The sequence below is a fragment of the Myripristis murdjan genome, chromosome 12 (assembly GCF_902150065.1).
Source record: "Myripristis murdjan chromosome 12, fMyrMur1.1, whole genome shotgun sequence".
Classification (NCBI taxonomy): domain Eukaryota; kingdom Metazoa; phylum Chordata; class Actinopteri; order Holocentriformes; family Holocentridae; genus Myripristis; species Myripristis murdjan.
In genome coordinates, this window is record NC_043991.1 from 17,150,205 (window position 1) to 17,163,634 (window position 13,430).

At 40.2% G+C, this 13,430-nt stretch overlaps 1 protein-coding gene across 3 annotated transcripts in view; it reads left to right on the top strand.

Annotated features, from left to right (window-relative positions):
* The first annotated feature begins 5,422 nt into the window (after positions 1-5,422).
* The window catches only part of slc4a5b (solute carrier family 4 member 5b), a 36,474-nt gene continuing 28,466 nt past the window's right edge, over positions 5,423-13,430 (top strand). For 2 of the 3 annotated variants that reach the window (XM_030064578.1, XM_030064580.1), the window contains exons 1-3: positions 5,423-5,603; positions 8,948-9,012; positions 9,343-9,555. In XM_030064578.1, coding sequence (XP_029920438.1) covers positions 8,949-9,012; positions 9,343-9,555 — 277 coding nt within the window. In that variant the 5' untranslated portion in view covers positions 5,423-5,603; position 8,948. Of the gene's footprint in view, positions 5,604-8,947; positions 9,013-9,342; positions 9,556-13,430 lie in introns of those variants that run through there. The other variant, XM_030064579.1, reaches the window with a different exon arrangement.

The window sequence follows — 13,430 nt, forward strand, 5'->3', positions numbered from 1 at the left end:
GCTAAAGAGTGGGGTTCAATTCCCTACCCGGATAAGAGGGCATTACCTCACTTTGTTGTTAACCATGACAATGAAATAATTCTTATTATTCTGCCTGTCATTGGCCTTGTTCTAACTTTATTGGGAGATATATATAATTATACCAATCGATTCAGATTCACATTTAAACAAGGATTTGTGTGGTATACTTTGTATACATATGTATATGTATTTGTATATATACTGTAGTTCAAATTCAGCTATCACTGAAATAGAATGGTTGTATTTGAGAATGTGATATTTTACAGTCAGAGGAGATGTTGTGTTCCATCATTTATATGTCTGCTACTTTATACCACTAGGGAGCACTGTCGTAAAGGAGTGAGAGAGCAGGAAAGTCAAGATGGCTACTACTGGATGTGCCATACTATGCCACTCTATTGGAAACAAGTTGGAATTGAAAAAAAAAAAAAAAAGAAAGAAAGAAAAGAAAAAAGAAAACCATGATGGAGCTTGTCTTCAGTGTACATCTGCAACCTTTTTTTCAAATAATGAAAACATTGCTTCTACAAAAAATGTAACCTTGAAATTGAACCACACAACAACTAATAGTTTACTTCACAAGCACAGTTGAATGTGATGAGTTGAACAATAATAGGCAGTATTGTTCTGCAGTTTTCTTCTTCTCCAGCTCACTGATCCTCTCCAGCATGCTGGCCTCTTTCTTGTCCCACTCCTGCTGTTTCTGTTCCTGGGCCTGCTCAAAGTCCTCTCTGGCCTTGAGCAGGCGTTGTCAACTCCCGGAGCTGCACAATTTGGGCCTGCAGCTGTGTCTTCTCCTCGTTGAAGGCAGCCATCTCTTTGCTGTCAGCCAGGAGTTTGTCCTGCATTGTCTGGACCTTGTTCTTCTCCTGTTCGGGTGCGGCCTCCAACTGTTGAGCTTTGAGGCTGGCGTTCCTCTCATTCAGGTCCTTGTCGATGATCTCAGTCTGGAGGTTGTGGATTGTTTCCTCATAGGTGACTGTGCCTTGGTTGTTTGAAGCTTTCTGCATGAGGGCTGTTTCTTTGAGCTGGCTCATTTCACAACGAAGTGCTTCCAACTCCTCCTCACAAGCCTTCATGTTTATGGCTTGCTGGTCTACGACATCAAGAGCACTTTGAAGCTCAAGCTGGAGCTCTTGGACCTTCTTCTCAGTGGCCTGGCTCTTTTCACAGTCACTGTCCTCCTGGGTCTGCTGTTCTCCAGCGTTTGGCACTGTGGCCAGGACTTCTGCTGGGGTACTGGGCTGGTTGAGGGGAGCAGGAGAAGATGGGATGTCCTGCTCAGCGACTTCACAGGGATTGTCATGCTGAGCGATGTTTTGCTCTGCAGCAATACTGCAGTCGCTGTTCTTTTTCTCCAGAGCTGTTTTCACCTTCGCAGATTTTCTGCACAATGTGATGTCTTTGAGTGCTTTCACAAACATAGACACAACATTCCTACGAAGGTGCATATGGTCAAAGAGATGCTCTGTTGTCAGAGAGGAGTGATGGACCGCAAATACATTTGGCCATTTGTCACAATCTGCCAGGATGCTCAGGTTCGCCTTCTCAATGATCTGTGGGTCCACGTCTGTTCTTGGCAACAGAGTGGATACCACGATCTTGGACTCAGGGAAAATACGACGAGCCCTTCTAATGACACCTCTGAAAGAGCATGCCACTTTATCCTTTTGTTTCACCAGGTCATCTGCACCTGTGTGAATCAGGATATGGGTTGGTGAGCCAAGGCAAGTCTCAGACAGCATGTCCAAAGCTGTTTTGATATTTGGACACCATCTTTTTTCAACCCTGTGTCCAGGAAAAAGCCTGTTTTCCTGAAGGAATTTACCATTGGAATCAATGAGCAAGACAATGTCTGCCATTGATTTGTCGGGCAGGGTGGTGTCCTTGGGCTGAGCAGTCAGAGCCAGGTCTGTCTGCTTTTCGGCAGGCATCACTGTGTCTCTGACTTCTTCAGGCCCAGCAGCCTGCTGATTCCTGGTGTTTGGCTGTGGGCTGTTGGGGGCGTGGCTGGGGCACGTTGGCATTGCCCTCAGCCACGGTACCCACAGGGCGCTTCTTCCCTGTGGGTTTCTGATCTGTTGGACCCCCTGCTGTGGGCTGGGGGTTCTGCTGGTGTGGAGGCCAAGTTTTGTGTGTCTTGGTCTCCATTGTGGATCAGTTGTGTTCTCGTGTGAGAGTGTGCGAGCCTGTAAGAACCAGGAAGATTTTTACAGACCCCTCAGCAAAGATTGCCAGGAGCTTCCTTTTACACCATCTGTTTCCTCTGTTTCTGACGTCATCGAAACATCCATGCTACGTCATTGCTTATCGCGTTACGTCATGGAATCACACGTGAGTTGTCACATGCCACCTTGAGACAGCTTAGGAGATTCCAAGCTGTCGGGCTTGTTTTGTTGTTGTTGTTGTTGTTGTTGTCTATCGTGAGACACGAGCACCAAGTGATATTACTGAAGCGGGTCAGTGAGAAACGGAAAGATACGACAGGTGAGACTTTGAAGCAGGCCAGCACCATGGACAGCGCCTCGACACACCAAAAACTGCCTTCTCGCCTAAAATTCACCAAAACCAAACTTGGTTTAAATAAAAAACCGAATAATAACACAATTAACCACAAAACACAGGCATCGCATTGTTGTTATGTTGTTGTGTAACATTATGTAACATTGATTGTTAGATATCTTTTGACACCACTAGATTCAGCAGAAAACAATTAATATGTTTGCTAATATGTGGATGTTCGGATTGAATTGCAGGCGTGAAATGAGAAAAACCCGGACAGTTTAGTATTGAATGTTGAATACCGGGACTCGGCACACCCAGCTTGAAACCGGGAGGTGATATACATGTATGAGTTGAAAATGTATCTGACAACTAAACCAATGAAATCCCAAATCTGAAATACAAAATAACATCACGTCATCATGACACAGATTACTGCACAGTCAAAAAAGGTGTCAGTCTACAACCCCATGATGGAGTTAAGTATAACACATGTGAATAAAACACAATTCAAATAAAAACAAAATGTCTTCAGCACCGTAGTGGCGACAAAATGAATTATGTTAACAAAATTACTTATAATGCAGTACATAAAGTCTTAGAATGAGAAAGGAAAATTGCCACAACCAGCAGCTACATGCAGGTAAATACTGTTTGCTTCGTTTTGTTTTACTCGGCAAAGCAGGACTGAAAACATCAAGTTGAATCAAATTTGATATGAAAATGAATCCAGTTTCTCAGTGTGAAACTTTGATCAGAGTCATGTAACTTGACTGGACGGAAATGCTGTTACAGATACCGTGACTGCGATGTGGATTTATGATGCCCAACTGTGATGGGGTAGAAAAATATTTCCCATTGTATGACTTGCACATGCGATGGCATTGACTTCATTCATATTCTTTTAACTACCTCTTTTTGACTCCCTTAATAGCGGTTTAAATAAAACGTAACACCACCCAGTCACCCTACATAGACTGGGAGAGGTCATATGCTGCAAAAACAAACAACAAACAAACACAACTATGTTAGTCATGCATTTTGAGACGTTAAGCACTGAATGGGGTCAAAGTGATCCCAACGATAATAGAAGGGTCAAATCAAAAGCATCAGAGAGTGCCTCCAACAATCCTCCAGCCTCTTGGGGATGTATCAGAAACTGAACTCTGAAGGGAAAATCTGAGCTGTTGAAAAGGATGGGGGAAGATTTTGGAGGAGTTCTTTTGCTGCACTGCCCTCTAGGGGTTGAAAAAACATTTAGGCATGTTGTACTTCTGAGAAAAACAAGATTTAAGACTGACTATGAGACTAACTGAACTGTTAAGATCTTTTTTTGTTGTTATTGCACAACCACTTCTTTAAAGCCAGCTACTGCCTCACAGCTGGTGCAAAATATATTTATCACTGTGGGGACTGTAATAAGGATTGGCTTAGAAGGATCAATCAAACTTTAAGAACACATCAGAGATCCTATATATATTCCTGTGCTTTGAAAGAGATAAAGAGTGCATTAAACAGACAGCAACATTTAATGTAAGATAAGGTCTTTATCAGGAGGGAGAAATCTGATTAACTTTCTCCTTTACTTTTGCATGGTAAAAATAGTGTTAGAAAGGCATAAAAAGGCAAGCTTGCACCATGTTTTGTTTTATGGAGGAAAATGCTTATGCACCAGATATCCTATTAGTAGTCCATGCAGTGTGGGTGCTAGTAGTTAGTAGTTGGTTGTGTGTGTGTGTTTGTGTGTGTGAGTGTGTGTGTGATGGACGGTGGTGCAATCAATCGTCATGACGGTACATGGTACTTTAATTAATCAGTTTAAACATAAGAAAGGCAGAGTTCTCATTCATAACTGGCTAATTCAGCTTGAGCATATTGTGCCTCAAATCAAATTGAGATGTGTATTTGCAGTATGAGCTTATTGTATATTCTCGATTACGGTAATTTTGCGCCCCCAGCATTTGACCCCTCTCTTGGATGCTAGGTGCCATGTGCTCTCCAACAACGTTTAAGGGCTCAGTACAATGTTAGGATTATTATCTCAGCGTTATATGACCTGTATCATATAATGCTGAAACAGAGCACGTTTTGGGCTGCGGGTGCACGCTGCAATGTCTGGGCAGATCAGCCATGATGGGACTGAACTATGACCTTTGATTGGGGAACAGTGAGACAAGGCTCGTCAACGGTCGTGTTGGCCTATGTGATCCTTCTTTATGAGCGTGTCTATCTGTCCTCCTCTTCTTCTTAATTACTATCATTATTTTCAAACGTAGGTTAGTTTTTGCTCTTTTTTGGTGTTTTGCTGATGTTCTGATGTTTTTCTATAATGGTTTTGCTAATATTCTGGTTATTTTCTAGGTAATTTTCCTGAATTTTTTTCTTGTTTTTTTTTTTTGGACAATTTTCTGGTCATTTTCTAGTAATTTTATATATTTATTTATTTATTCATTTTACATTTTATTCTGCAATTTTGTTACAATTTTATTTTAGACATAAAGGAAAAGGTCTCAGCCTGATGTTTTATCAAGTCCTATACGGAGACAAAAGTCTGCTGTGAATTTTTTATCTTCATCTGTCATGCTTACAATACATCTTGTTTTCCATTTAATTAACTTCATAAATGCTTCAGATTTGTTGCAGGACTTGGGCTTGAACACAAAGCAAAGTAAAGTTAAGGACATGGGAAATGTGACTGAATCCGCCACTGAATGAACTGATTGTGCTCCACCCCCTGCTGCACTGATCGATCACCTCTTATGTATACAGTGACTCTCTCTTCTGACCACCGCCCCCCCTTCAAAAAAAAAAAAAAAAAGACACACCCTTCGTCAAAATTCAATACTATCTGTTTCTGATTCATCAGCTTCTTTCAGATAACCTCAGATGGATGCTGGGATCGGTTTATGGTTACTTAGTCACAGCGTTTTGCATTTTGTACATGGATCAGTATTAAAAACATAGAGATCTGAGTCACCCAGGGCTGGTTGTGGTTAGTTAGTGTCAGTCACTGTAACAGTTCCTCTTCAAACTTAACTTTGGCTTTATTTTGCTCTGCTAAACCTGACCTCACACATCAGGTAAGAGACAACATTTTGTTGCACTGTTTATTACAAGATGAGTTTGAAATGGGCCCTCTGCTTTTGTTTGGTATTAGAGCTTGTTTTGGACTGATGTTTATCTCTGAAATATGTATGTTTTTATTGCTGTTGCTACTGCAATGTTGAAAGGTGGTCTTGATTGGTGATTGGTTATTCCCCTTGAAAATGTATCTTCCTCAGTATTAGTATTCCTTTTATCTGAGCCATTGAATCGGTCTAAATGGCACATGAACATCATGAAAAGTTGCTAGACAATTAATTCATAATCATGGTTTGATAAACAGTATGTACAGTACAGTACCTACATGCATAGTAGGTTTGAAGTAAAACACTGGCACATGTATTTCCCCTGTCAGTGTGGAGCCAACATAGAAAAAGAAGAAAGCAAAGAAAAAAGAAAAGAAAAAAATGTATATCTACATCTCTCTCTCTCTCTCTCTCTCTCTCTCTCTCTCTCTCTCTATATATATATATAGATATATATAGATATATAGATATATATTATATAAACATATACATACATCTCTTGATTTAGCACTAGATATCTATTCATAGATATATATGTAGATATAATTTCTTTGGGTAAACACTCTTTCATCAAAGGGCATTCTTAAATTAAATGAGCAAAAAGGAAAGTAATATATGTAGAAAATATTAACAAAATATGTTCTTCATAACATAACAGAGATCAGCTTGAAAATTAAAAAAAAAAAAAAAAAAAACTTTTTTTTTTTTCCATTTTTGATTGATGGTGTTGGGATTGGCTTATTCACACAACAAAATTGCTTTTTCATTTTACAAAATTCCAACTAAGTATGAAAACTTTGAATCAGGGACCCACATTAGTGATACAAAATGAGCCGGAAAGATATACATCATAGAAACTGGCATTGTGTTGTAAAAAAAAAAGCAAAAAAAAAAAAAAAAAAAAAAGCTAAAAAGTAGGCTATTATTAAGTGTAGGAATGTCACAAGAATCAATAGATACTAAGTCAACACCAAAACTTTGAAAATGATACCTATACTGACCTTTTTAGTATCAGTGGTGTCAACAAAACTCAATACATGTCCCTTCAACTGTGTTCTTATAGTAATGCAGCTGTAGCCTGGACTTGCAGTCACGCTCACACGACTGTAAATCAAATTGAGAGCACAGAATCACACCGCTGTAACTGTTGCTACTGCAGCACATTTCATACGGTTCTTGAAGTTTGAAATGAGTTTTATTTTTTGTTGGGCTTTCTATTTCTACGTGTTACTGTGTGGATGGCATTTCTGTTTCTTTTTTTCTGTGATCTTGAGTCAGGTTTTTCTTTGGTATTGGTATCACCTGCCAAAATTCGGGTACTAAGAGAGTAGTGTGTGTCATTATGTGTTGGAGTGGGATCATTTTGTGCTAGAATGTTACACTAAATTTAGAAGATAATATGACATCAAACACATTGCTTATGTCAGAGCCTCTTGATGTCCTGGATAAAAAAAAAAAAAAAAAAAAAAAAAAACTTGGGAAACCCCTGATTGGCTTACTGTGTTACATAACACCAAACCAGACAGTGATACTTGATGTCATCTCATCTGCAAATGACCAGTGGTTTCAGCTGCTGGGGGATGTTTCAGAGCCTGTTCGCACCTTATTGAATGTTAGTTAGCCCTTGTTTCAATTGTCAGCGTATCGAATATTAGTCACGTTGTGAACAGAAAAAACATTAATGTATCACCACTTATCAGGCATGCATTGGAGATTTTGATAATGTAGTTTAATATTAAATTGCATTCATTGAGCCACTTACAATTATCAATTGTTGTGAGGTGCTGGCGCTTCAGCTGTGCAGTGAAAACTATGTAAAACCCCACTGAACGGGTGCCCAGTTCAGGGAAATAAATCTAATAGGGCAAAGAAGGTTAAGTCCAGCCCCGTGGCAAAGCTTGCTCTGACACACATAGGCCAATAATGATGACTAAAGGGATCAAATTACCACTTTTTTTGCTATATTGCTTGCTAGATATTCTGTTCAATATAACTCAGTGCAGCAGAGACCTCACTCTCCATTAAAGAGGTGCTTTTGTCTGTGTGTGTGTGTGTGTGTGTGTGTGTGTGTGTGTGTGTGATGCATGACTGTGTGCATGCGACTGTCCTTCACACTCAGTGATCAGGGTTCAGGCACTAGCTGACGATCAGAAATGACATCTATTGATCAGCCTAGAAAACTCCCCCAGATCAGAGTGTTAGAGGAACCTGCCACCACACGAGCACACACACACACACACACACACACACACAGAAGTAACAAGGAGACTTTCACAGGCTTGTATCTATTCAAACATACGAGGAAATTTGGGAAGGAAAAGTTTAACTTCATCAGCTCAAAGCTTGTAAAAATGTTGTTTCATATGGCAATAAAGCTGTCATATATTTATTTAATGAGGTTGCTGCCTATAATGTTCACACCTCACCTCATTCAGTTATGTCTGTTTTTCTCCTTTCCTTTACTTGGTTTTATTTTTTGATTTGTGAAGGACTTTTTGTTTGTTTTACCAAAATACTACACAAGCAAAGCAGTGATGTATCTCTTGCTAGACTGATGTAAATGAACTCAATGCCCTTTTACGTTGCTTGAAAGAGGTGCATATCAAATTGATGCAGAAACCCCCTTTTTGTGAAATATTTAATTCCAAAATGAAATATCCAGTATTTAAAAAAGATACCCACATTGTTCACAAATGCACAATATTCAACAGCTGGAAATCCTCAGTTCAAATGTAAAAAAAAAATCTTACTTGTTACTTTATTACTTTATTATGTTTTTGTTCTAAGCCACTTTTATTTTAAGTATTGCCCAGTTTGTACAGTTTGTATTTTTTATGTTTTTAATTGTTTTCATTTTTTCTAAAGAATTATTATTATTATTATTATCATGATTATTATTTAGTCCTGTGGTGCATCCTGCAGGGCTGCTGGGGGTTTTCCATTGAGTTTTCCTCTTGCTACCCATTGATCTGTTGAGTTTGCAGCAGCACATGTCCCGTCATGTGGCCTGGCAACTCACAAAGCCCAGAGAGAGCCAGTGTGAGGATTCCCTGATATCTCTTAACAAAAGAGAACTTGCATTATGTTCAAGCTGGGAGTGCGATGGTTTATTTCCTGCATGTGAAAAGGCTTATGGTGAATGTCACTCTGCACGTTTTTAAGAGCTATGATATATGAAAAAGCTGATAGGGGATCAAAAGGTTGAGGCAGGGTGTGATGCTATGTCCTTCTCTGTTACCAGTGCCCACATTATCTAAGCAGGCCTCTCCGTCCATGTCTCTCCATCTCTCTTTCAGGATGGATCATCATGATTGGCAGCGCAGTAGAAGTAGGGGCCACCGGCGCTATGATGATGATGATGGTGAGAAAAATAATCCTGCACTATTGTATGGAGGATTTACAGAGACAGAAAAGAAAAAAAATATATATTCTCAATATTTCTAAAGACAGATAATGTAAACCATGGTGCTAGAACCAAGGTGCTGAGAAAGTGGATGAAAATGAGCAGCAAATACAAACAATACTGTACTGTCAAAGCACCTGAAAACACATAAAACTATTACAAAAATAGGTATATACAACACAAAAATGAATGCGTTAACTGAATGACAGTAATTAATTAAAGATTTCCTCCCTCTCTCTCTCTCTCTCTCTCTCTCTCTCTCTCTCTCTCTCTCTGACTCTGTCTTAGATTCCCAGCCAGTGTACATCGGTGTCCCGGCTTCCCATAGACGTAAAAGGCGCAGGCATCATTCCTACAATAATGACAGCAACCGTGAAAGACGACGCTCTGATCACCACTCACACCACGAACACTCACACCGGGGCTATTACCATGACAGAGATGAGCACTATGAGGATGAGGAGGGAAGTGCAGAGCATCACGCGCACTCTGACCCCACAGGTTCGTACCAAGACAGACACACACATGCACACATACTGAAAACACATGTCTAGTGTCATTAAACATCTTATTTTGTGGATTATAACAGGTTTATTCTCAAACTTTGTGGCATGAGTACATAAAATGTATTGTGTTTGAATGAGCATCCTCTGTGAAAGCATTCCACCCTGACTCTCTGGGGAGCTTTGCACCAGATTCATGTCTGCATTTCTGAAAGTTTGGAGAGCTTCACCACTTAAAAGTCTTAAAATGGGACATTAATAAACTTCACATGCCTGAGATGTAAATTACACAGTCCTCGGTCCTGAACTACTTATTCTAAGTGGCTGGTTGGAATGGAAGGAGTGAGGAGGTTTCAGCCAAAAGTTTGCTCACAGGTGAATCTCTTGAGTGCTCACTCTCTGCTCGTTTTTCACAGTTGAGTTTTGGAAGATTTCTAGCCAGGAGCTATACCCTAAATCTGAATTTCAATCAGACCAATTGGGTCAATCTGCAGCATCTCAATTTGTTTGAAGGACCCTACCAGTGATTTTGAATGTTTGGCCCAATTTCTATAATTCACCCACATTTTACACTGCAGCAAACCATTTGGCAAATCATGCGGGGTGCCAAAAATTTCACAACATGTACCCAAAATCATTCTTCAAATTAGAATTTTTGGTGGAAACAGACACCTTATAATGTTCTGCTTGTGCAGCTAACAAAGTTGTCACCATTCATAAACCACAGAACTGATAAGTAACTGTGTAAAGCAAATGTTTCTTGGGGCTATTTTCCCTGACGGAGAACCTGTTTCATGCTAATGCCCAATATCAAGTCGTCACAACACAACAGTGCTGGTTTTAGGAAAACCAATGTGGATGACTTTATTACAGTGATGGAATACTGCTGTGAAGAAAGTCTCTGAAAGTTCATTTTCATATCATAGTGGAATGAATGGAAACCAATGGTTGGATGAAAGGGATGAAAAATTATATCAGAGTTCTGAAATGAACATGAAATGTGAAGTTAATGCATTTTGTAGATTATTAGGCTAAACTTGCAGAATCACTGCTATGGTCCTTTAAAGGGTAGGACACTCACACTGCGATTCAGGAGTGCAGCATTAAGGACAACACATATTTTTCAGCTCAAGAGAAAATTGAAAAACACCTAAATGAACTGGAATTGCATCACTTTTACAGCAGCAGTAGATGTACACACACTAGTGAGAGGTAAATGACCTGGCCTGACCTCTCCAACTAGGGAGGTGAGCCAAATAATTGATTGATGTATCAGCAGTGAAACAGTGTGCGATTAGGAAGAAGTTGCTTTTGCATGAGTGTGATGAATATTTTGCAGCATGGCCCCTGTTCCCATGGGGCCATGCAGTCTGAAGCCTGTAAGCTGATTAGAGCTGAGGAACTCCTAGCTCTGTGTATGCGTGTGTGTACATGCATGAGTGTGTGTGTGTGTGCACGGGTGCGCATGTGAAAGTGCGTCTGTGTTATTTGGGGTGACTGTGAGTGTGTGGTATGCTTTGTATTTTTGCTTGTTCAACCAGGGGCTGCACACTGCTCCAAATTCATAACATACACAATAATAAATATGAGGTGCAAACACAGGAGATAAGATTGAACACTGAAGGCAGAAATGATAGTGTAGGCATGATCCAAGCAGAAATTAGCAAGAAAATAATGGTCATTTCAGTGAAGACATCTTGCTCCCTTTGCGTGTGCATGTGTATTTGTGTGTGTGCACAAGCCTGGGGGAGGAGAGTACTAGAGAGGCCTGTGGTGTGTGTCAACCCTCTTAAAGCCTCTGGCTCTTTGCTGCCCCAGAGATTTCAGTGGATTTCTGCCACAGCCAAGAGAAGTCGTTTTCCAGCTGAAAACTTTAGGTCTGACCATTTCGACTGACAACACACCTGACTGTTCAGGTCTGACTGAAATATACCCACAAAAGAAAACATCAACGAAGGACAGAAACAAGCAGGAAGGACGCATGTGAGAACCAGTGAAAATGTGCCACTTCTCCCCACTCATGGTGCAGAGTGAGGAGTGGTGAGCTAAGGACCCTCAACCTCAAGAAGAGAACAGGAATCTAGAGGCCTCTTTTAACTCGACCCAAAGCAGACCTGAGGATCTCTCTGCCTTTATCTCTGCTGTCTCTGGTCAGAGGATCTAGTGAGCATGCAGGACTCTGGGTCCTTTTTTGCCTCTAGCATGGCCTCCCGCTGGACCCTGCCTGGCTCTCACATAGGTAAAGATGGCATAAGGCAAGAGGTAAAAGTAAAAGAAAAGGCGAATTCACTTCAAGTAATGATTATTCTGAGAGCTTCAAACTCTTGACTGTTGCCTCCCCAGCTTAAGTGTAGGCAAGCAACAGAAATCTTATTAGATGGGGTCCCTGGGACAAAACCTTCATTAAATGGGAATTTGTTCTATGTGGGGTTCCTCAACATGTGAATTTTAGCAACTTCTGCTTTTATACACACAGAATGTAATTAGTACATAATGTAGATTAGTTTTGTGTATTTAATTGTCAGCATACTGTGTTGTTAGACATTGTTTTACAGTTAATTGTTTTCCCCGTATGCAGTTTGGATCTTGTTTGCATTTTAAGAGCAATACAGGTCCTTATGAAGGGAACATGAAAGTGATCTTTCTGTTGTACTGTTTCATGTGGTGGAGGGCTGTGGTTTCATGAAAACACTAGAAATACTTTAACAGTCAGTAACTTAAAGAAGTGGCATTAGTCATTTAGGACTAAGCAGTGGATGCCAGTGTGTGTTTGTGCTTTACGCAGTGGCCCATAAATGATCTGAAACACTGCATTCATAAAATACCATGATCTCCCTCTGTGGGATTACCAATACTTTGTCAGAGATCACACACACACACACACGCAGGCACACACACATGCAGCCACACACACAGCATACAAGAATCAGTAAACTTTTGCTGAGTAAACGTTTGAAGTGTTTCTATTTGCAGAAGCTTCTCCTTGATGCTTTGATGCTTTTCAACAATGCTTTTGTCAGCTATTCCTTGTTTCGGAATATTTTATTTCTCCTGTTTTCTTTCCTCGTTTATTGTGTTTTCTATTTCTGATGACTGAGAAGACTGATTCTTGTATGAAACATGCAACCGCAGAAGCATCACTTGATACATGGAGGTGGTCGTGGTTGAGCTTGGCAGATCTTTCGTCTTTGTCGTTTGTCCTCTTTATTTCTGTGATGTTCATGTTGGAACAGTTCAAGAGCACTTGAGATGGCTTGGCAGCAGATTTTGAATCTTCTGCTTGTTCCACCCAGCTTTTCAGGTTGATGTTGGTTTTCTTTTTGTGTTACACATACAGCACACATGGCCTGTCCATCTGAGCTGATGTTTGATGACAGTGGCTTCAATGATGTTGACTAGAGTTTTCTCAAGGACTGCAAGGTTGGAGACGTAGTTGATGTCCATGAGTGATCAAAGCTTCTGCTGGTGAAAGTGCTCAAGGTTCTTGATGTCTTGACAGTTCAGGGTCCATTTTTTGCATCTGAAGAATAAGGTTGAATCAAACAAACGCTTGATACACGGTGAGTTTGGTTTGTTGTTTCAAGTTTTTGTTTCCAAAAATATGGTGAGGTAGTCTTCCAAAAGCAACATGAACAGTATGAGCCCTGTTGTCCACATCCTCCTTGAAGTTGCATTGCGTCGACAGGAGACTTCCACGGTAGGGACAACGGTCCAGAGGGGTGTTCAGTACAGCACAGTACAGTAACAAAATAAAAATACTTTGTTACTGTATTTTTTGTACTTTACTTGAGTATTCATATTTCTGACAATTTTAACTTTTACATTACTTTTACTTTTACTAAAATCTTGTAAATGAAGGAAACGTTTGGCAAA